The sequence below is a fragment of the Spodoptera frugiperda genome, chromosome 8 (assembly GCF_023101765.2).
Source record: "Spodoptera frugiperda isolate SF20-4 chromosome 8, AGI-APGP_CSIRO_Sfru_2.0, whole genome shotgun sequence".
In the NCBI taxonomy this organism is placed as follows: domain Eukaryota; kingdom Metazoa; phylum Arthropoda; class Insecta; order Lepidoptera; family Noctuidae; genus Spodoptera; species Spodoptera frugiperda.
In genome coordinates this window covers 8,306,431-8,331,463 of record NC_064219.1, presented here as the reverse complement: position 1 = coordinate 8,331,463, position 25,033 = coordinate 8,306,431, and the positions used below count along the sequence as shown (strand labels likewise).

The following is a 25,033-nucleotide window of genomic DNA, read 5'->3' as shown; positions in this document are numbered from 1 at the left end:
ACTAGTGCCTTCAATCGAAGACCAAGAATAAGCCGCCACCGGACCACCTCGGAGAGAGACGACCGTTTTATTATTTCAACTTCACTACGAAATCGTCACTTAACCGGTGTCGATGTTCAACAGGAACTCAGAAGAGCTCGAGGAGTGGCTGTCAGCGAGTGGACAGTACGGAGACGGTTAAAGGAAGCCAACCTCACCTCTAAACGGCCTACCACAGGCCCGAAATTGACGACCCGCCATCGCCAAGTGCGCATTCAATTTGCCCGAGAACACCTCGATTGGAGCATAGAACAATGGAGGCCAGTCTTATTAACTACCGAATGCAGAATGTGTCTGCACGGTAGTCGTACGGAACGCACGGTAGGTTGAGTCGATTTGGTTGCTCGCGAGTGTAGTTTATACTGCAGTGTATCATGTTTACAGTGCAGCGGAAATAGTTGTTCCAGTACTTCACCTATTATACAGATAGATGAAGTACAAGAAAATATTTGATGTAGACAACCATGTAATATATTTAAATAAACAGATTTTATACAAATATTTTTTTTTCTTTTCATTAGTCATAATTAATTACCGTATTTTTTTCAATGTACACAATAAAGTGCGTTTCATTTATAATTAAACTGGCCAAGAAGTTCCATTGTACATAGCAGCTGTCGCTCCGCTCTCCCCTCCACGTTTTTCTACCTGTTCGAGATACTGCTATTTTTATACACAGGTATCTTTGAAAAATGTTCCTATATGTCTACTCAGGTAAGATTTAACATATAAATAAAAAAAAATACTGTTTAAAGTGAAAATATATGGTCAAACATTATTTTTTTATAATAATTTGTTTAAACAATAAAAAAATGGAGTGCACAAAAAAATTTTGGGTAAACATTGCAATTTATAGTTTAAAAAACAATATCCCACATCGATCATATTAATTCATTCACTGTAACTCTAATCCGAGGTTTTACGGTTTTGAATGCTCCAGGCACTCCACTAAGGACCACTACAGACAAATAATCATACGACTGATAATACACTTTTTCTACGATAGTACCGAAGCGCTCGGCCGATACCCAACCAAATGAATGTAACGAAACCATAGCGCGATCTATTTCGATCCCAACGCCATCTATCGAGGATAAAGACAACTTGGATTATTTATATACTCCGTTCGGGCATTTTCTTTGTACTAAAAGTTTAACTATATTGATATTATATTATTTTTTTCATACCTTTTTACCCGACTGCCAAGGAAGGGTTATTACTATTTATTTACTTTTTTTCGATGAATTAAAACAATAACATGAACCGAAGTCGTGTAACGATCGACATAGAATTATCTATACTCCGTTAGAGCGTTTTCTTTGTACTAAAAGTTGTATTATATTATATTTTTCATTGCTTTTTACTATTTTGTAAAAACAAATTTCCAATGAATTAAAACAACAACATGAACTGAACAATTGTAGTGACACCATTGCGCGATCACCGCCATCTATCTACGGAGTATAGGAACAGCTTTTTGAAATAAAAACTAAAATAAAATCCTATGTCCTTTCTAAGGTTCTAAACTATATCTGTGCGAAATTTCAACCAAATCCGTCAAATAGTTGCGGAGATTAATGGTATAAGCATAGAATGTTCGACGTGATTCTTTAATTTGACATAACTTTTTTATTTATGAACCGATTGACATGAAACAAACACTAAATGTAAATATAAGCATCCCACAATATATTCGTGAAAACCGCATCCAACCCGGATCAGCCGTTTCTGAGATTAGCGCGCACAGACGAACAGACAAACAGACAAACAGACAAACAGACAAACAGACAAACAGACAAACAGACAAACAGACAAACAGACAAACAGACAAACAGACAAACAGACAAACAGACAAACAGACAAAAAAAAGTTAATTACATTTTTGGGTTCGACATCGACATAACAATAACCCCTGCTATTTTTTTTATTTTTATTTTCAATGTACAGACAGCACTTTTCTACGATTTTATTATATGTATAGATTATCACACTCAGCAGGTGGATTGAAGATCGCAGTTGAAATGGTTCTTTATTAGAGAGCGTTGCCACCTAATCTCTGCCAAATTTGTAGGATGTATGTGATTTACTAGTATCTGTACTGTACAAAATTAGGAAGAAAGATATGTAATTTATAAAATGTGTACATCTCACCAGGCGCTGCTACCTGGGCCTCGCACAAGTCCCCCGTGTAGCCGGGCGCGCAGATACAGCTGACGGCGGCCGGGCCCATCTGTCTGCCGATACACTTTTGTTATTGAATAAAATGGAAACATTTAATCATTTCCTAGTTTCAGAAATACTTAAGATACTATTCTTAGAAGTAGAATTCCATAGAATATTCTTAGAAGTAGAATTAGAAGTTGATTCTATATATCTTCTAAGAATATAGTATGTATATTTGTAGTTCTTCTACCCTACCCGTGAAAATAAGTTTTTATTAGAAAATTTTGGGACGGCAAAAGTTAAAAGTTTTAACTTAATATGGAAATTGTCTCAGTCTAATAACATTAAGGTTTGGACGACATTTTACAATTCATGCAAATGAAGGGATGTAAAAATACAAAAAACTTTTTATATGCCCGACATTTCGGTCTAGAAATTCGATTTGGCCTGAATTAGGCAAACAATAAAAGCTTTTGGGTTTGTAGAAGGTATTTTTAAGGCCTTTTTCTGCGCTAGAGCCGAATAAATTAAGGTCACTTCACACAAAAACGAAATCAAAAAGGTTAAATAATGGAACTCTAGCCACATGTGGTTTTGTCTCACGAAATAAAAGTAGCTCTTGCATTATTAAAGCGTTTCTTTAACATATTTTCCGTTTGGTAGGCCAAAATTATTATTTGGTTTTAACCTTTGGATTTTCCTATTTTTCTCTTGGCCTTTTTCCAACTAGGTTGGGTTGGTGCTAAATCTTAATTAGATTCAGCGGGATGTTTATTTTACGCAAACGATTGCCTTTTACAACTCCGCTTGGGGTAATATGACATCCTTGGGTAGGCCACTGGATCCGTTATCATGCTTTTGGGGTATTTCACTACTCTTTATTTTCGTGTGATAAACGGGTCTGGCAGATTTACGATTTCATAAAATATGTGATACTGTAACTAGATACTAAAGCCTCTGATAATTTGTTGTAGTTAAACAAACAATTATAATGTAAAAAGAAACTAAACGATATAACAAATACCAATTGGTCCAGGGAAATAATATTTAAACTTACCTGCAGGTGCCGCCATTTTTACACATGTTGGAGGTCGTGGGACACAGCGGACCGACTCCGCAGTCCACGCCGGAGTAACCATCGAAACACGAACAGTAAAACTCCCTGTGATACAGGAAATATTAAAATTAAAAATTGTTGAGATACTTTACTACATTATGTTTTGATGAGGACATTGCCAAAACATGTAGATTGTAGATACATTAATCATAGTCTAATATCATTAGGTATAGGGATATTTATTTGCACTGTAATAAAATTTAAAAATAATGCACATTTATATTAGGAGAAATTAAACATCTTATACCTACGTAAATCTACGTATTGATATTTCCAGTGTGTGGAAACATCAACGAAATAAAATGTAGATTATGTAGTAGATTGTTGTACTAAAGAAAACTGAGTTTAGTAGGAATAGAATCGATTAGAAAATGAAAAAAGATGGCTGACTCTAAATAACTTAAAATAAGGACACTAAGAAAAAGAAGATAATTATTTCCAGTATACAGATTCGTAGTAGGTACTCACTGATAATCATGCCTGGCATAGCAGTGTCCCAGCAGGCGGCACTCGATGGCGCTGCAGGAGCTGGGCCCCGGCGCCTGCGTGGCCGGCCGCACCTCGTACGTCACGTTGAACCCGTACACGGCCAGCAGCCCCAGTATGTATGTATATAATACTCACTGATAATCGTGCCTAGCATAGCAGTGTCCCAGCAGGCGGCACTCGATGGCGCTGCAGGAGCTGGGCCCCGGCGCCTGCGTGGCCGGCCGCACCTCGTACGTCACGTTGAACCCGTACACGGCCAGCAGCCCCAGTATGTATGTATATAATACTCACTGATAATCGTGCCTAGCGTAGCAGTGTCCCAGCAGGCGGCACTCGATGGCGCTGCAGGAGCTGGGCCCCGGCGCCTGCGTGGCCGGCCGCACCTCGTACGTCACGTTGAACCCGTACACGGCCAGCAGCCCCAGCGCGCGCAGCTGCGTGCCTTCTATCCGGTTCAGGTTCAGCTCCACCACCAGTATTGGACTTTGGACCTATAAAAAAATACTAAATTAAGTATCGTCATCAACAGTCTATTACTAGATTATGGGTCTCCTGTACATTAGAAGATTGGCTATAATTTACAATTAGCCCTCGTAGCTGGTTTAGGTTTATCAGAGAGCGCTGATACCCAGTCTCATTTTCTAGCTATTTACGTGAACTCTCTTTCCCATATAGGTAATAATAAAATAGTTAGTTTAATTCCATACATTACCGATGTGACGCAGCATAGGATTAGTCTTATGTACCACGGCTTAGCTACATACTCATAGATCAAGGAAATAATGACTTGATCAGCAGTTGATTGAGCAACTTGCAACGTCAAGGTAAATGAACTCAAAAATAAGGCATTGTGCAACGAACAATATAGGCTTGCAGCCGTGACTGCGTGTGTGCACAAAAGGGATTTTTTTATTAATAAATCGCCAATATTTGAACAATGAACAAACAGCCTGGAATTTGAGAATATTTTCCTGGAATAAAGATAAGTTCAGTTTCCATAAAAAGTAAAGAGTTTTTGTGAAAGTATATGTATGAAATACCGTTAAACGTATCGTGTACGTTTATAAGGGTATTGCAAATTGGCGTATAAAGTTCAGAATGAGCAGAATAGTAGTAATAGGAGAGAACATATTACTACAAAAGTATGAATATGAAACAAATCTAATACATAATATCAAATTTAATATTCATACTTTCGTTACTACAAAAGTATGAATATGAAAGAAATAAATAATACCATAGTATCAAATAATAATATAATCAAAGACTTTCTATCTACACGTGTTTCATATGTAAGTATAAGTTTAATAAATATTATATTTTTGGGCGATGTGGTCTCAGAAAATGTACAATGCTACCGCAACTATGAATCAAGAAATGTTCAGAATACGGTTACACTAGAAACAATTTATTGGTCTCTCACATTATTATATGCTATGGGAATTAAAACCTTAATGGATTGTAATATAGTGGTATTCATAATAAAGCTTAAAGAAAATTAATAGACGCCATTTTGTTGTTTCAGAGAAGCATGTGTGAATCCTTATTGAGATTTTATAATAAATATATATAAGAGTACATACCTAGTCTGTAGATTAATCAATCAATTTTAATTTTACACCATTTCAAATAAAAAGATTTCAAATAACTTTTCCACTGAGTAAAATAAAATCGTAAATCGTATTTAATAAAAACAATGAAATGCAAAACGAACATATTATTTTATTACAGAATTCAAAAATCGAACAGCGCCACGTTTATATATTTTTTTTATTATTAGCAGCCAGTTTTAGTAGCTGCCAGTTTTATTTTAATTCAAAAGCCATTCAGCCTCGATGGTAAAAAAAATATACGAACTTTTCGAAAATAAAATATTAATGTAAATTTTAACAATAGGAACATCAAACTCGATATTTGGAATTCGAATAAAGCATTTAAATAGGATAACTATATTACGTTGCTTGATTGTTAAAATAATTTAATTTATTTCAGATATTTCTTGTTTTGTTTAAACTAAAACAACTGTATATATTGCTTCTAAATTAAAATTTATTTATGAGTTCGCTAGCAAAAAGGCAACTTAATGGATGCTGCTAAAATCCCTCTCTACTAATTAGCACAAACTTTTAAATCCACAGCTTGAAGCTGCTAGTGGTCGACGCTGTGCCGTAACTTTTCGATTTATTTCTGCTCTCAGTTTGACTTGGCGGTAAATGCTCGGAGCAGTCGAGATCCGCCGAAAGAAAAATAAAAACAAAACCCGTGTGTTTAGTAACACGAGGCAAAGTTTTGCCGGGGTTTATTTTTGTTATAACGAAATTGTGACGGGAAGAAATTAGATAGGTTTTCTTGTAAACTCACAATCTTGTTTGTAAGAAGAAGTGACTAATTAAATTTGTACTCTCTGTCTAGTGAGTTACAGTTGCAAGTTCTGCATTCGTTCGTTCGTTCCACAATTATACCCATCTGTCGCTATCTGTGTCCGCGCAGCTGATAGAAATAAGTTAGTTAATTAATTTATTCCTGTAATTTAGTTCTGCTGAGAACTTTCTTCGTCTACTGAATATATTAAGTTCATAGATAACTTTATTATTGAAAGTGGGGCGTGGTTAAGTTACAACCTCGCGACTCTCTGTTGACTCGGGGTATCGTAGTCAAGTCCGTAAATCAAGATGAAGGTTTGTCATATTTCAAGACTTCGTGTTTGTAAATCGATATTATTTTTTACCTTCACGCCCGTTTATCCCCAGAAAAGTAGGCAGAGGTGCACATTACGGCACGTAATGCGTAAAATGTATAACCAGTTTTCACTATGTGATTTTTTCGAAAAAAAAATCATTTGCACTTTGGCCGACCCGGGAATCGAACCCGACACCCGTTGTCCGGCAATCGCACTTGCGATCACTCGACCAAAGAGTCAGGCAAATTCTTGATAATAATAATGTTGAAGGCAAATTCTCTGCTATTATAAGTCCACATTAACTGCGTTGGGAATAAACGCAGGCATGGACCAAAAAACCCTCATCTTACCTAACTATAACGTTTTACTATCACAAAGAAACAAAGCGAGCCAAACCTTTTCTAGCTGTTAATAGTTGAACTAACAATCTACTAAAATTTTGTAGTCGAAGCGAAACGAGATTGTGAGTACTTGTTTTCCAGTACATAGGTACACATTGACCTCTCTCTCTAAAGTAAATGTGAAACAATTTGCCGGCACTCAGGGCATAGAATATTCAGTTCAATTGTTTGTAGGTAAGTACCTAGTACCTAGTATCGACAAACATACGAAACTTCTAATATTCTAGGTATTCTAGTTAGTCTACAAGGATAAACATATTAATTGTTAAAACATTGGTGTTGTACTGAATGAATACGTATCAATTGTTTAAATTTTAAGAGAGTGGTTTGAAATTATTTTAATATTTAATTTATAGTGGGAGAGCTATTTATTCAAGTGTGGGAGAGCTATGCTTTGGCATGAATGGGCCGATTCGACTAGAGTGAGGCCACACAGAAAACCGACGTGAAACAAAGCTTGCGTTGTGTAGACACAACGCAAGTCTCCAATCTTCCCAAAATTCCTAAGCCCTAAAAGACCGGCAACGCACTTGTAAGACCTCTGGTGTTTTGGGTGTCCATGGGCAGCGTTTGCTTACCGATCAGGGGATCCGTCAACTCGTTTACCAATTTGTACAGCTTCTACAACTAAATACGAATCTCGTAACACCATTGAAACATTATTAATTTTATCAAACTCACAATCAACACCCGACTTTATGAATTAAAACACTTCCTTGCCTTCCAATACAGCTTCAAAGCAGCGGCGGATCTAGTGGGTCAGTACGACAGAACCCGTTTAGGCTACACTTTGATGCCGGTGAGGCGGAAGGTCTGCGAGCCGGCCCGGGTATAAGTCTGCGGTGATATTGCTCGCCCGCGGCTACCCGCAACAAGTACTCCCGGCGACCGCACATAGCCTCACCGGATTTATTTGACGGACTCCCTGTATATAGGATTTCCACTGGCCACTGCTCTTTTGGAAAATAACTTTGCTTCTATATATCGAGCAGACGGTGTTTCCTTGAAATGAGATTGTGGGATTTATTTATTTTCTTCTTTATCCTGTGTACATTTCTGCTTCGTACATGAATAGATAGATTCATAGTACATTTATTTATTTAAGGGTGCATTATAACAGCTACAATTTACTACAGAAACATAACAAGACAATTACTTGTATACTTGTGTACAATCCTACCAATGATAGACAAATGAAATTTTAAAGATGATTCAGTCAGTATAGGGATTTGACACTGAAATTAAGGTTGTCAAAATTTTACTTTTGTTTTCATACTTTCAAATAGAGTTTAGATTCAGTTTATTTACGGGACAACCTAAGAAACTCAAAATATCATATCTTCCATTGAAACGAAATTACTCCAGAACCTAAACACCTCAAGCAAAATAACAGACGAAAAAATCTCATATTAGTTAGTCCCTTTCTTTGTTCTAAAACTAATTTCCAGCTTATTTCTTTGTTACATAAGCATTCAGAAGAAAATTACAATGTAAAAGTAAAGGTTTTGTCGGCCTTTGTAAATACTGGGCTAACATTTCTAAGTGATATTTGCTAGTACAATATGTGTAGGTATATTATGTACCTTTGCAAAGTAAAGAGGAAATTAGGTACGTAAAGTATATAGGTAACTACATAACATTTGTTGAAATTGTAGCAAAACGTATTAATTTTCCTACAAAAAATATTGTTTTGTATGCTTTTTTCTCCCTTTCAATAGGAATGATGATAAATGATAATAAATGATAAATGATATTTATTTTGCAAATAGGTTATAAAATAACACTTATACATGTCAATCTCTTAAATAACTAGATGAGGCATTTCCTATCGACGAAACGACGATGACGGCGTATAACAATTAAAACTTTATTTAGTCCGTCAACTAGGTAATGCAACAAAATTTTAGACACGTATTTCTTTATTTTATCGTATAAGAAAACTGGGAGTGGGAACTAACAATGTCACTATTGAGTTTAAAACGTATGTAAAAGTGTCGTCATGCTATATTTCAAACCAATAAATTGTCGAAATTACTTGTTTTCGTAAGAAAATAAGAAATCAGACGGACATTAAAAGACAAATTAGTTATCTACCCTATTATATAGGTTCAGTGTAGGCACAAGAGAATAAATTTTCATCAAGAAAACGCAGGAATAGATCGCAAACATAGGTAGGTATAGCAAACAATGTAATTTTATCGCATTTTGTTGTATAAGCAGTTCATCTACTTTACGACTCTTTGGGCCCCGATACTCTCGTATTTATAAAGGTGACATCAGATTATATTTTTTATAAAATATATTAGATTAGTATTTATGCGGTATTCACTCCTGGGAACGATACAATCAGTCGCAGTGGAACGACCAGCTGCGTGGTCTGAATATTGAATGAGAAACCTTATAATTCGTGAATTTAAATAAATATTTCTACAAATATTTCGCTAATGTTAATACGTTAGATACATATCTACTGTTAATACGTATCTACATTATATAAATTTACGTTTTTGTGGTGACTTAGTAGGCATAATATATGACAAGGCTTATAAAACCGTTCTCATATTATTTATAGTACCTATGTCAATTCACCGATGCCGGTTTCATGATGATAACTATAATATAAATTATATTATAATGTAGATTCAGCAATGATTCATTGTGCCGATAGTCGTATCTACCAATGGCTTCATAGCCAAAAGCCGCGACCAACAGCTAAATAGGCTAACGTCAACTAGATGTTATGTTTAAATAACCCTTAGATGATTGGATGATGCAGAAAACAAGCAACTTCTGGACACGTATAGTCCAGAAATTCCTCTATCTGGAGCCCATTACTAGTGGGCTACTGCTCTTTATACTTTAAATGTTTAAAATTGTATAAATTTATTATTAAAAATAAATAAAAACAAACTATAAGTACTTGCTTACGTAATGGTAGATATCGTTTTAAGTTTTGGGTATTAAAACATATTTTAAAAGTTAAATATTAAATCAACCTAACTTTCAAGAGCACACAACATCTATAATCGAATAACCCAAAAATCAAACCCGAAATCGTTTTCTTGGCAGTTTGCTACATGAACGAGTTAAGCGTTGTTTTATAAAAAGGTAAAAGTTTATGTGTACGTAATGCATCAGAGTGACGATGCTAAACTCAGACCCTTCCGGCCCACTCGTGATAAATGTGAGGGCTCACGGAAACCTCAAAGTTACTTTATGAGGTAACAAAAAAACCTTCAAACCTCACTTGAGTGCATGGAACTGCTGACATGCGTTTCAATTTATGGCGTAATGATTTGCATTTGTTTCGTCGTTCTCTTTTATTATTTAGAACTGAACTTGTAAATTGAACAGAAGCAAAAGAAAAGACATTTATATCAGGTTTAAGTTTGTGCTAATGCTGTTTTTTTAAACGTTGCCTCACATTAGTATTCTATCCAGTGTCGTGGGTGCGTTTACAAACAGACAAGTATACATATCACATCCAGATCGAAAACAACAATCTGGAGATCACACAAAGAGAGATTACTCCGAGGAGGAATGGAAAGCAAGAAAACAAGAAATTAGCCGGTTACCCAGTCACCGCACCGACCATGTAGTCGTGTGTTTTAGACCATCTAACTATGTTTTTTCTTTGATGGTTATCTTCTTTTCGATTACTTCTCTTTTCATTACATTCCAGATAATCAGGTTCCATTTAAAAATAAACAAAACTGTGATCTGGAGTATAAATATTAAAGAAATAAATAAAGTACCAAACAGTTTCAATATTGCATTGCCTTGGGGCATCAGGGCACCATGCAATTGCTTGAAAATTGCTCTCGTGAAAACTGCTCGGGTGAATTTTGAATACAGTATTTTATGAACATTATCTTGGGAGTTGAACTGTACAGGTATTCTGGATATTCCACAGAAATACAAATGATTTAGGATGTTTTTTTATAGTAGAGAAGCTATCAAGCTAAGTTGTAGGCCATAATTTAAAATATCTCAAATATTATATTATGTACTTTCTGCCTATTTACGGAAAACGGGATTAACTTTGATTGTCCGTTATTGATTCGTATAAGCAGACGGATCACCTGGTCTTTAAATGTAAACCAATGTAAACGAGTAGATGGATTACTTTATAGTAAGCGGTCATCAACACCTAACATAATGATTGCTTCATTACTTCAGCAAATCTGATGGCGTGTGTTGCCATAACTAAAACTAAACGATTAAGAATTGTAGCCAAAATCCCACATTCAGTTGTGTGTTACTCGATCAACAAGACAATCATTTAATTTTATCAACGAAATATAAAAATATCCAAAACAGGGTTGTCACCAAAAACACAGTACAAGTAGGAAACACAAGGCTTGTGAATTTTATCTGTATTAGGCAATCGTTCTAGGCCCATAATCGTGTAGGCAGACGTTTCTAGAATTAGTATTCATGAGATGAACACTAAAAGCCTAAAGCGATTGGATTTTAGTATCGCAGTTTACTACATCATGCTTTGCAACAATAAGGTTTTTTTGTCTCAGCTTAACGTAAAGAGAAAGTGGATTTTTTAAATTCTGATTGGATTCATTTTATAAAACAATTGAGCTAACTTCGTTTATATGCATATGTACGACAATTATTTAGCTTGTATTTTTGTAAACGCTAACGTATGTTGGTAAAGATACAAAAACTCTGAATACATGGCACGAAACAACACTTTTTGGATCATTCAGAGTTGCGTCGTGCGGGAATCAAACCCGCTACACGTTGCACGGCACCGGTTGCACATCTGCGCCAATCTACAGTCAATAAATACGTACGTACTCAGCCAATAAGTATGTACCAGCTATAAAATCATAATTTGTGCCATTCCACTATCTATTCTCTATCGCAATGACAAGATATATAATTCTTAATCATAGGTAAAGTAGCAAGCTTAAAGTCGTAGGTTCCAAAGAGTTTTATTTTTACCTACCTTTTTGAACTACGTCTCCCATTACATGCACATGAGCTCAACTTAATTCTAATTCACCAGTCATTGTAATATTTTCATCTCATTAGATCTTAAAACATCTTAGTACAAATTGCCAGAACATCATTGCAGGTGATTTCCTTGTAAACACAAACATACAAACCTCGCGTATATAATGATCTTACCAACTGCGAAACCGTAATGACTTGAGATGGGACAGGAGATTAGGAAGAGACAAACCTCTCAGAGGTAATTACTGATAAGCTAAGCACTCCTGCTGACTGCACACAACTTTATGAGGGCGGTTTGTTCTGTGGTGGCCAGAGAAATTAATTGCGATTTAATTTGGTTTCGTTAACAAGTTTCGTACTATTTCTCTTAAGATTTGTGGAGGTAGTTTCTATATACATTATTGGTCCTTTCGTAGCTGAGAATTTTCATAAATAAATATATGATGTTAAACCTTTAACTGCCATCAGAAAACTGTTGAAGGCAAATCCTCCACTAACGTAGGTCACCGGTGACCTACGTGGCAGTTAACGTGGCAGTTAATTTATTTATTTAATGTTACCAACATAAATACAGTAATATTGTACAATGAAAATAGCAGTCATATACAAAGTACCTTAGGCCAATCGTATAATATATATCTAATATATAATCTATCTAGATATCTATCTAATCTTAATACAAAATAGACAAAAATAAGGAAATTAGATTTCTAAGACAAATGCCCAAACCGTTTTGTACGCAAGGCTGAATTTGATTGCTACCGACAGATAACCAAATGAATACCAGAAATCTGACATCCCAGTCCTAATCTGCCTAAAGACAAATGTCATTTAAAAGCTAGGTAAGCGAGTGGGTAGTAATGTCAATGTATGGGATCGACATTGACATTCGATCAAGTATATAAAAAAATACATTATGTCAATCTTAGATAAGACTATTATTTTGACTCCATTCACTACGCTGGCATTTAAATGTCATGTGTCTAGCAGGGTCCTATCAGTTACATAAAGTATTAGGTATTTTTTTATACTTTATTGCACACATACATAAAACACTTATACATTGTAATGGTAATTTGAGTACAATGGGTATTTAATATTTACCTACAATATTGACGTGGTTATCAACACGTGTTACGGATTTGTGCCCTTTGTATAATAAACAGGCTCGTTTGCTATTTCTCGGAACTTCTTGTAGGACTGATGAAAATTGGGTGTTCCAAGAATACTTGTTTAGTATTAATGTTTTTTCTTGAACACTTTAATGTACCTACCTATCTCGAATTTTTGTTACTCCTCACTTATTTTGTTATCCGTAACACAATATAGTGAACAAATTTCAGTTTTCTTTGTTTTTTATATAAGTTTTATCTCATTCTAATGTCCACTGTATATCTTTCACCAGATCATACCCACGCACGAAAATCTCCACGTAAAATCAAACTTGCGTTACGGTATTCAGCAACCTATTTTCCAACAACTGTATTAATAAATTTCACAATTAATTAAAATCACCCCCTATTACATAGGCCTTATAACACAAATAATAAAAAGTGTATAGCGGCATTACATAATGTGCCGTAATGTGCACCTCTGCCTACCCCTTGAGGGATATAAGGCGTGATGTAGCTTAATTAAAATCACGATCAACTTACTCGAGATGAGAAATGAACATAACGATCCATCGTTAGATATGTACGAGCTAAAACCCCGTCAGTTAACTCTAGTCTACTCGACACGACCACAAACTGAGATCCAGTAGCACCACTACAGCGTGTATAATTAATGTGGTTCTCCCATAATATCGATTTGAGTATCTTGTTTAGGAGTTTGTGTAATTATTCTTAGTGTGATTGTGCAGTATGGGATATTGAGTTGAATGCTATGATGAGGATTTCTGGACGACGCAAAAAAAACCGCTATTTTGTTTTTTTGTATTTTGCCTAACATGATTTTTGTCGAGTTTTGGTAGCCGTTCCTTAAGAATGAGAGAAGAGAGTATCCTCAACTCCTGATGCTTACATTAGTTTAATGGAGTTTCCGTAAAAAAACTAGATAAGTCCAGATATTTTGAGTTGACATCAGTTATTAATTTTTGCGGAAGAAAATCATCCAATGACTTATTCCAACTTGGGCGAAGCGAGAGGGAGTGTCAGACTCTTGACTAAAAACCACCCCGTTCCTACTCCTGCTCCTCGAGCCGGAGCCTTCATAACTTCAGCTAGGCAGTACGCAGTGGATCATTAGTCTAGCAAGAGGTTTTAGATAATTGTGATTGTAGAATTTTTATGAAAATAACTCGGCAATAAGACCCAACGATGCACTTCATAAAAAATGTAAGTAAGTGAGTAGTGTATAAAAAACATTATTTCAAGAACTGCGGATGCCAACTTCAATATTTATGTAAGCGCAAGGAAAGCCAGAAGTCGTAATAGTATGCAAGTTTTATGTGTCACCAGTTGGGATGGTGCCAGCATATCATTTCTTGTCGAGCTTCGAAGCCAAACCAAGACGTTTACTTCAAATGTACATAACATCACGTCTTGTAATCTTTAAAGGGATAGGCAGATGTGCATTGTGCATAACGTGTATCATCTAATGTGTGTTTTATGTTGCATGAGCATTAATTGCGAGCGAGAGGGCGGTGCTGCACTCAGAAAGCTAAAAATACATCTATAAGCGGAATATTTTTTTAAATCTAATGTATTGTTAGTGTACTCTCCATTTTTGTCTCGTTGAAACTTAATTACTGACGACATGATAAACTAAGTTGTCTAGTATTTTACTTGTATATACAAACATAAGCCTAGATATATCTATCCATGGAACAGTATATACATACTTATGGAGTCATAAAGCAAGAATACAGCAAATAAATCTAAAGATTTTCGGAAATAGCGTGCTATATCAGACATGGTAGGACTTATAAGGAAATTGTTAACATATATTTTATGGGATACACTTCGGTATTACCCAAGATATTTTATATGTGTGTAGTAGAGGCAGATGTTACGGTACCTCATAAGTGTAATGGTGATCTTTTGATATGTAGTGTTTGCTAAGGAAACTAGATTTACATATCTATGTCAAACTAATTGTCGTAATGAGCACTTCTGTCTACCCCTTCTTGGATAAAAGGCATGACGTTGTTTTATGTCAAACTACTGAAAAACAGAGCAGGTAGTTGCTTTGTTTATGTCTTTGCCCACATTTCCATAGGATAAGAAGTGGCCTATCTGTTATTTCAGACTATAATCTACCCCTATTCCAATTAATTTCATCTCGGTCCCTTTAGCAGGGTTGACATACCCGTCATTGACACGCCCGCACGAAGCAACTCTTTGTGTGATCCACAAATTGTTGTTTTTGTTCTGGGTGTCATGTGTAAATGAACTTATATATTTATAAACAGACCGACGATACAGAAGAAAATCCTAGTGTAGGGCAACTATAAAAAATATGTTTATTCATAATATAGTAATGTCCCTATATATATGCATATACAACAAATAACGAGTTATGTAGGTAATCATTATAATGTAGGTTGACATAACTACATTTACCACACTTTATGGACCTATAAAACAGTAGTAACCCTGATAATTCGCTTCTATGCTGGTAATACTCGCGTTTATGGGTCATTATGATCAAATACGCGCATATTATCAAACATACTGTATTTACCGATTTGGTAGCTTTTGATTCCACATTTATGATTAGTTTCCTTTATGGTTAGTTTCTGTATTTAATTATAACAAAGGAAAATGGTTTAAATTAAACAAAAAAATGCTTATTATAATTTACTATCTATAGTTCTATGCTATTATCACATCAACAACCTGGACTCGTAAATGGGCCACTGCTGACCAAAGGCCTCTTCTCATACACGCTTGGTCAATGCGGGTTGGCGATTTCCTTTAATTTGAAATTATAAGCTCAGATTTCCTTACGATGTTTTCCTTCACTGTTTATCAATGGTGTCTTAGAAAGTAAAGTAAAGTAAGTAGAAGTAAATCTTAGAAAGTACATATAACTTGGAAAAAGTCACATTGGTACTTTGCCGTTGGTAGGTTTCGAACCCGCATTCTCAGGCACGAGAACTCACCACGACAGTCATTAAAATATACTATTACATCAATATCTAACTACATCAATGTAACAAGATGTTAAGCAGTATATAAACACAATTTCACAACCACATTTCGACTGGTTGGTAGGTAACTACCACATTTAAACTAACGATCTCCTTGATGAAACATTATTAAGTTATTATATTACATAGTAGGTGATAAAAAATTGTGTTCTAACAAAATAAATAATGTACAAAACACACCGCACTGCGGAATACTCTAGAGAGCTTTTATAACTACGAAAAAATAATACACAAAGAGGATGATAAACTAATATTTTCACACTTTGTAAGCCGATAATTATTTACGATCGCTCGCTTTAGCTCGAGCTACTTCTTTTTTTGTTTGAAATGCAATTTTCAGAAAATGGCGCCTTTATTTATGAGGCGGAAGGGTTGTGTTTTTATCTTTACAAATAGTTGAAGCTCTGATGTGAAAATAAAGCGTTATTAGAATGAGTAGGTCGGTAAATGAGGTTATTTTTTATGGTATAAGCCAGTAAACGAGCAGACGGTTCACCTGATGGTAAGCAATCGGCGCCACCCATAGACACCCGAAACACCAGAGACGTTACAAGTGCGTTGCCGGTGTTTTGGAGATTAATAATTTAAATATTGTTGGAGCATCAGGGATAAAGAAGATTGGGGATGGTGTAATTGGGCCTCCAGTAACCTCATCACACAACGAAACGCAACGCAGGCCTTGTATCACGCCAGTTTTCTGTGAGGCTGTAGTATCATTTCGGTGGAACCGAAGCATCGCTCTCCCAGACTTAAAGAATAAACACATACCCAATGTCAAAGCGGCATTGGCACAGTATAATGAATGAGTGCGAGTGTAGGCGTGTGCGGAGGGGCTTACACACACTTCACTAAGTATATAATGTTGTATAATACCCTGCATGATACTTCCTCAACTCCTTTGTATCTCCAAGTAAACACAAGACGAGAACAAAACAAAGCGAAACTTGTTGACGAACTGTTTTCATAGCAGAACAACTTTGAATATAAATTTGACGTACTGAAACTTATTAAAACAACTCAAAATTGAATTTTATATTTAATGCAGTAGTTGTTAAATTCGCGTGACGTACACTGGGATTTCTGGATACAACTTTACAACTGCGGCATTCGTGAATTTGCTGACAAATATTGTATCTTTTATGTGCAGAGAGGAAGGAAAGTTTTCTGAGCTAGTGTGTGTGTTTTACTGCGATGGAATGTGACTTGTGACGTTGATTGTGTAACGTAACGTAGCACGTATTTTTGGAAGGGTAGAAAAGTAGTGTCATTGTTGAAATTACAACCTTTTTGAAAAAGTGTATGTATTTTATAACATTAGACCAACCAACACAAACGCAAAACATGACGTTATATTATTATTGAGAATTTCAAAACCAAATAACTGATCATTTTATTATAACTTTCGTAAGACATTCTAAATTAATTATTATGTTTTTAGCTTACTCATCTAACTGTTTGGCAAGGAAATCGACTAGTTTCAACCATGCTAGAGACTCATATTCATAAGCACCATACCGCGACATACTACGCCGTGATTGTCACTGTCGTCGACACGCTCATAAATATGAGCCTCTAGCATGGCTTGAAACTAGTCGAGTCCCTCGTCAAACAGTTATGTGAGTAAGCCGATAATATAATAATCAAATAGCTGATAATAATATTTAAAATAATGATATAAACTAAACTAATAACCACACGTCTGGCCACTTAAACTGTCAAATAAATCTAAAATATAATTAAAATTACATAAAATTCCATTTTAACTTTATTATAAACGTGTACCTTATTACGTTACGTATTAAGTTAATTGCCGTAAATCTATTAGAAGTAAAATAAACGTAAAAAATACAGTTCTGAACAAGCCAATTTGTGTTCTAAACTAAATATATTTAGGTACATTTTAATTGAGTCTGAAAACTTTTAGGTTTTGAAAGAAAATTGTTCGTGACCTTATTCTCTTGTTAAACATTTTTCTTGGAATTAAGTTTTGCATAATAAGGTGTATCAAATACTTAGACATCATTACTTATATTTAAAGCTTATAATAATACATGTTTCTCCTGAAGCAATAGACAGACAGGTAATTATTATAATTAGTTTCTATTATACTAACACTGACAAGCTCTATTATGAGGTATATTAAATAACAAGGTGTTGCCAACAGAACTTGGGTAGTTGGTATTTTTCTAAAATAAAATATTGTTCCAAAATAAAGTAACCTAAATTACTCCTTGGTACATCAGCTACTTGCCATTAAAAATCCCGTCAAAATCGATCCAGCCGTTTCAAAGATTTGCAAGAACAAACAGACAGACAGATGTATGTATGTATGTATGTATGTATCTTATGTATAATGTTATGCAAAGACAGACGTTCCAATTTCGTTGATTAGTGTAGATAATAAACAAGAGACTAAGCATTCATTATAGATTAATACGTCATATTTATTGAAAGAACTTACTAGCATGGACAAAAAGCAAGAAAAATATAGATGTATTTTGATCTTAAACCGAGTCTAGATCAGGTTGAGAGCCAGAATATGTTCTCTATTCACATTAACATGTAACAATCTCCTGTAGGGTGAGTGCTCCTATAATGCTCCACACACAACTATGAAAATTGTGGAACATGTTTAATAACAGGGCGCCCTCCGGAGAGTACAAACAGAACGACTTACATAATTAAAGGATGAACATTTGAAACATTAAGTAACGAGCCGACGGGCTCACATGACGACTTAATAGGCTCCTGTGTTCCCTAAGTACTTAAATTAATGTGGTAAATTGTAACTTAAACGTGTACTTATGTTTATTTTATAGTGCTACAAGACCGCTACGAGAGCTACGCGGTCGTAGCAACATTCGCTACGGATTGCTACGACGGGCATCTGAGGTCAGAGTGATTCATTACTTCAAGGAGTATCAGATAAATAGAGAACTTGACCTATGTATGTAGCTTCTCGTAAATCATTAGTTCTATTGAAATTTCTGATATAATTATTTTATTTTCAAAACTGACTACAAAAAATAACTACCTAATGTATAGTGCTACTGTAACTGTGCAAAGTATGCTTAAGACCTTAGAATATGCTCTACTAAAACTCCAACTGAATAATAAGTACTTAAATTAATAAAGAATATTTGTATCAAACAGCTCAGATAGCCATACAATACAAGTTACAATAGCAGATGTTTAAATAGTCATGACAAATCGAACAACTATGTCGAAAAAGTCATTACATATACACACACACGAATCAAAGGTGATAAAATGAAACCAATAAAACCACCTCTGGTGCTCTGACGCAGTAGCCACGTGTCTGACACATCACAGCCGTCGCCCGTCGCTGTACTGATTGATTGCTTGATTGAAAGCCCTTCACAGTGTTGTGAAACTGTGTTGTCATTACTCCACAATCCATATAATTGTGTGCGTGTCGAAACGATTGACCAAAAAGATTTTAATTAAGTATACATAATAATATCCTACATATTGTATTGCTTCATTTTGTTTGAACGGCATAATGGTTGTTGAAATGTGTCATTATAAGCTTTCTAACGTTATTCTGCTACTATTTGTTTGCCATGTATAGCTGTTGGTTTTCCATCAAATAAATAATTTCCAACAAAATGTTTGTCGGTCTTCACCCTACAATCTATATTGTACAATTGACTTTAAAGTATATCTCGGATTTCCAAATTTAATTAAAATATTGCCAATATTTTAAATCACGGCATTATCAGTATTAACGAGGATGCTAGAATTGCATCTAGATACAACACCTTACTAACACACTTAATCAAAATACAGTTGATATTCATAACATAAGTGAACACCAATGGCCATTAATACTTAGTGATTAATGCACGTTTCCTTATACATATTTACGCATTTCATCATTCAAGTTGCAACAAAAGGTACTCTCAGACTTTTGGCACCCACTAGAGTGCTAGACCTTGTTTTTTAAATCGAGTGAGGAAACGAAACGTTTTAAAATCTCGCTTCGAACATTTTTATAAAATCCGTAAGTGCATTCCCATTCTATCGAAGCTCAGTGAAGTGCGGAGTCGTTTGATAATTCCCTGAGCCCTGTTTGTTTCAAAACCCGGATGAGACCAGTCTCAAGACATGTATAATGCAACAACAACTTTGTTTTCTTCTAAGCTGAAACTGCAATCACCGTCTTCATGAGACTTTTAGTTTTACTGCTGTATTGCTGTAGTGATTTTAGCTTTAAGGGGATACTGTGTTAATTTTTAAGGAAAAACTGTGTTCAGAATTATATCTGTACTTAAAATGTTTTTTTGGCACAATGTTTGGACAAGGCTGACGTCATAATGCAACGTCCCATATAGGTATTGTGTTTTTTAAAATGTTATAATCAATGGGTGTTCACCTACCAACAATGTTTGAAAGCTATTGAAATGTACAAATGCATAGTTAATTGATTCTCAAACGAGCCTCGCAAAAATACATTATATTTAAATTCCGTATTCATTTCCATTTTAATCGATGTCTTCAAAACATTTAAACAAAGTATGAAACTAAGTGTAGGATGTCTACGAAATAAACTTAGTAACTTGTTAAGGGAAATGAATGTCACTTGCGAAGAACGGGGGACTCCACGCTTTAGATTTATGTTTTCCTGAATATAATAATTTATGTGGTTTAAGAAGTTACAAATAATGCAAAGAATAAAAGATATGATGATATGATTTATGTTTTTTCTATTGAAAAGGGAGTAAGAGACAAATAACCGTGTACTTACTAGTCTTGCAATAAAGTTCTTTATTAAACTTTTCATAAATTCATACCAAATAATATTACGAATGGTGTTCTTTCAATACAGCAATATTACCTGTAACAAACACAAAAAAGAAATATTAATAAATCGCACCAATTCACAGAAGCGAAAAAATAAAAATCATTTTTTGTTCAACAAGAACAAAACTCCAAGAAACATTTCATTAGCCAACCCAATAACTTTCTTATTACTTGAAACAAAAGGACTACTTTTTCTTGAAGTTTTTCAATAAAGTCCTGGACAATAAGCAGTATGTTATAGCGTGCAAGTTGCAGTCAATATCATTTGTCTTTGCTCCGCCCGCTGGGAGCGAGTCGGACTCCAAGAATGGAGATACTGGCCACTTTTAAAAGTTTTTGAAATTCGAAACTGAAAGAGCCAGTACGTTTAAAGAAGGATTTGACTTTGATAAATAAATATATGCATGTCTAAGATGGGATGATATAAACTCCTATAAATCCTTTGAATACGCAGGTGAAATCACGAGCTATTTTTTTTTAAACAATTCGTTGATTTATAAATAAGCAGCCTACTTTAATGCTGGTCTTTATTTCCTTTTGTAAAACTTAAAAAAAAACATCAGCAATATCTTACAATTCGCAATGCAGAAACTCTCAAAAAATCCTGTTAATGGACCCGATACATTAAAGACAAGAAAAAAAGAACCTTAAGTATTTTCAATACATTGCTGTATAAAAACAAAAGACTCAACGAAGTATAAAAACCGAACACACGCTGTATACGGATAGTAAAATGGAATCCATTACTTATTGTTTAAAAAGAAAAATAAAACTTTGTTCGCCGTTTAAAATTCAACGCGTGTGAGTACATTGGGGAGCCCCAGAGAGGGAAGGTAAGGCTGTTACTGTTACAGAAATAAGGCCGTATGAAAAGTACGGAGCTAATGTTTATGCTGGATTGGATATTACTCTTTTAAAATCTTGATCAATTGTTTTAATAATCGAATTTTTATAACAAAATCGTTAGTAATGATTTTGTTAGCTTTTGACTAAAACAGAAAAGTGTTGAATGTAAATCCTGCTGCTGCAATGTTTAAAATATCAGACAATATCTTTGAGTACAACAGTTGGGCGGACGCACCAGAGCAGGGAAGGAAAGGCTGTTACTGTTACAGAAATAAGGCCGTATGTAACAGTACGGACGTTCTAAAATGAACTAGATTGGATATTAAAATTTATCTTTTAAAATGTTGGTCAATCGTTTTAATAATCAAATTTTCGTAAGGATGGGATAGTAACAATTTGGTTAGTCTTTGACTGCTGACAGAAAACTGTTGTAATATCACACAATATCTCTGAGTACAACAGTTAGTGTTTTAACCTGCAATGCGATAAATAATATGTTGATCGAATAGTGCAAGCGAAACATTTTTTATTTTTTCAAAATAAATTTTGCCTCCCACAATCATTTTCTCTTGTGTCGTGGGTGCGTTTACAAACACACAAGTTCACATATACATGACACCCAGAACCGAAACAACAATTTGTGGATCACACAAAGAGTTGATCCGTGCGGTCATCGAAACGCTACACGTTGCGCACAGCCGATCACCCATCCACCGCACACCAACCATGCAGTCAAAATAGCAGACAATTTGCAATTTAACGTCACTCTTGGATACGTGTTCTTAACTTATTTTTAGAGTAAAGACCAGAGAATCTTTCAAAAAACGGTGCCAAAGGAAATCAAATTACCTGAATCCTTTTCAATCACGTCTTTCTCGTGAGAAATATTTTCTCCGATTGACACGAAACTTGATTTGTTAACTAAAACTGTGTGAAAGAGTGAGTCGCTGCTCGCTCGAGTTGTTTTTGTATGAAGTTAGCAATTACTTTAACGCAGCCAATCGTCATACTATTTGCTTGCCAAAAGCTTGACATGTTTTTTACTTTGCCAGTGTCCTTTGATATTCAAAAGTCGAAGTTTATTTGCTTATTGATAAAGAAGAGTAGGCTTTAACCGTTGGGAATATTATTAACATTAAAGGTAAATAATTTTTCACTTCTCCCGCCTTGGACGAGGTGAGAGGGAGTGTCAAACTCTTACTGACTAAATCACCCGTTCCTACTTCTGTTTTTACGAGCTGGAGCTCCTATAAACCTGATAGGTAGTCCGCAGATTATTTTATTGAATATATTTTATTACATTATAAAGTTGAAAACATTCCTGAATGAACTAAAAACAAGATACAGCGTTCAACTACACACTCTATACAGAAATTGACAAACAAACAAAATATTTAAAACTGTCAATCACCATAAACTGACAACAAAGTTAAAATATGTCAAGCAAAATATTTAATATCAAATTATACAGCTGGGAGGCAGCCAAAAGAAATAAAAGCAAGACATTGTGACATCGAGGAACAGAATGAAACTGGTACAAGGAAAGATGTCGAGGTGGCAAATAATAAAGACATTATTCATCTAAATGTCTTCCACGGGTTTTATGAAGGAGCAAATGAAATAAAGGGAAGCGAACAGGTGATTGTTAATTTGAACGCGAACCCACAAATTGTTGATTTGATTCAATTTCCTCGCGTTGAAAATTTTCTGCGTCTGATTTTGTTACGCGCCGTCCCTTTTTAAACAAGAATTTGTTGCGTCGTAATCCAGGAAAAGGTTACTAAAGTATAAAATGAAACAACGATTTTCTTCTCTCATTTTGTTTGTAGGAAATAATATGATTGTGAAAATATCGAAATTGTTTTGTTAAAGTATGATTTCATTAATACGAAAGCTATTTAAAACGTTGGCTGGCAACGTACTTGTAACTCGTCTGATGTTGCGGTTTGCCATGAAGGCTTTAGATAGTTGCCATCAGTTGATCTGTCTGTACTTGTGCTGTCTTATCCCATAAAAATATGTTTGTGTAATTAACCATTTACTTACATTGTGTAAAGTAATATTTTTCAAAAGTTATAAACACCGTACATTTGACATGAACATGGCACATTGAACATGGACATTCAACGTAAAATCTGTACCAACACAACTTCAAACGAAAAAACTAAGGGTCCACACAAACTACCTTTTCCATTCCATATACGCGGAATCACGTAGAATCTGTAAATATTGGCAACCATTGGTATTTTGCCAACAAAGCCATTCAATTACCTCTTATATTATGACAAATAGAAATCTGATAACAACTTATTTAATATCGAATTTCTGATAACAATTCTACGGTACATTTGTAGCGAAATGACCATCCACTATCCGCCATTTATTGTGGTAAAACTTATAACTTATAGTGAGCTATTATGTTTGGGTCATGGTGCTCCGCAGGTTTAAGATGCCCGCTTCTTACACATGACGGTTTGAAACCTACCAACGGCAAAGTACCACTGTGAAGTTTTCCGAGTTACATATTATACTTTCCAAGATTGATTATTCTTACAACATTAACGACAGGTAGCAAGCGCGCATATTATGCGTTCATAATATAATTAAAGAATTGCATATGTATCAGTTTTAGTATTTCCTTTACTTAATATGCTATTTATTCAATTCTTTTAAATAAACTGAAATTTTAAAACCTGATCAAAACGGTAATTTCACCAGACATTCATTATAATATGAAGATAACTATGTAAAAAAGAAATACTTCATCGTTTGTAAAATGCTAATTTAATTGTTTCGTTAAGTAGGGGTGCAATTTCAATTCAAATAATATTAAACATAACAAATCTTTATTTGTACACAACGACTACAGTAAGGAGACCTGAGATCATTATTAGTTTTCATTACACAAACAAAATGCATACTTATGAACAAACAAAAACAATAGTGGACCCATAATTGAACCCTGAGGAACAACTGACGATACAGTACTATGTACGTAGCACTCTACAGAATTTTTCGACTCGACAGGACCTTTTATGTTTCATTTCTAATTTAAGACTATAACTAGTGAAATAAGTTTCTCTGACCGACAAAATCTAAAAATCAGAAGGCTTAGTACGAGTTTGTTATACACTTAATGAGATCGAAACGAGGGCGCGTTCGGTACTGTGATTAGTCGCTTCATTCGAGCCGGCCAGTCAAACTGCCGAACGTGGTCGCGTTTCGATTTCATTAAACTGGTCTACCTTGCAATCAATTCATGTTTGCAAAAAGAAGGTAAAATAAAAAAATTACATAGATTACAAATAAAATAATATAACGCACAAAAAACGTAATTATCTTTCATTGTT

At 34.8% G+C, this 25,033-nt stretch overlaps 1 protein-coding gene across 1 annotated transcript in view; it reads right to left on the bottom strand.

The window, feature by feature from the left end:
• LOC118275515 (uncharacterized) overlaps nt 1-25,033 on the bottom strand; it is a 197,660-nt gene that overhangs the window by 10,991 nt on the left and 161,636 nt on the right. The window contains exons 3-5 of the mRNA XM_035593505.2: nt 4,100-4,299; nt 3,260-3,364; nt 2,191-2,273 (exon numbers count right to left, since the gene is read on the bottom strand). Of these exons, the coding sequence (XP_035449398.2) occupies nt 2,191-2,273; nt 3,260-3,364; nt 4,100-4,299 (388 nt within the window). The remainder of the gene's footprint in view (nt 1-2,190; nt 2,274-3,259; nt 3,365-4,099; nt 4,300-25,033) is intronic.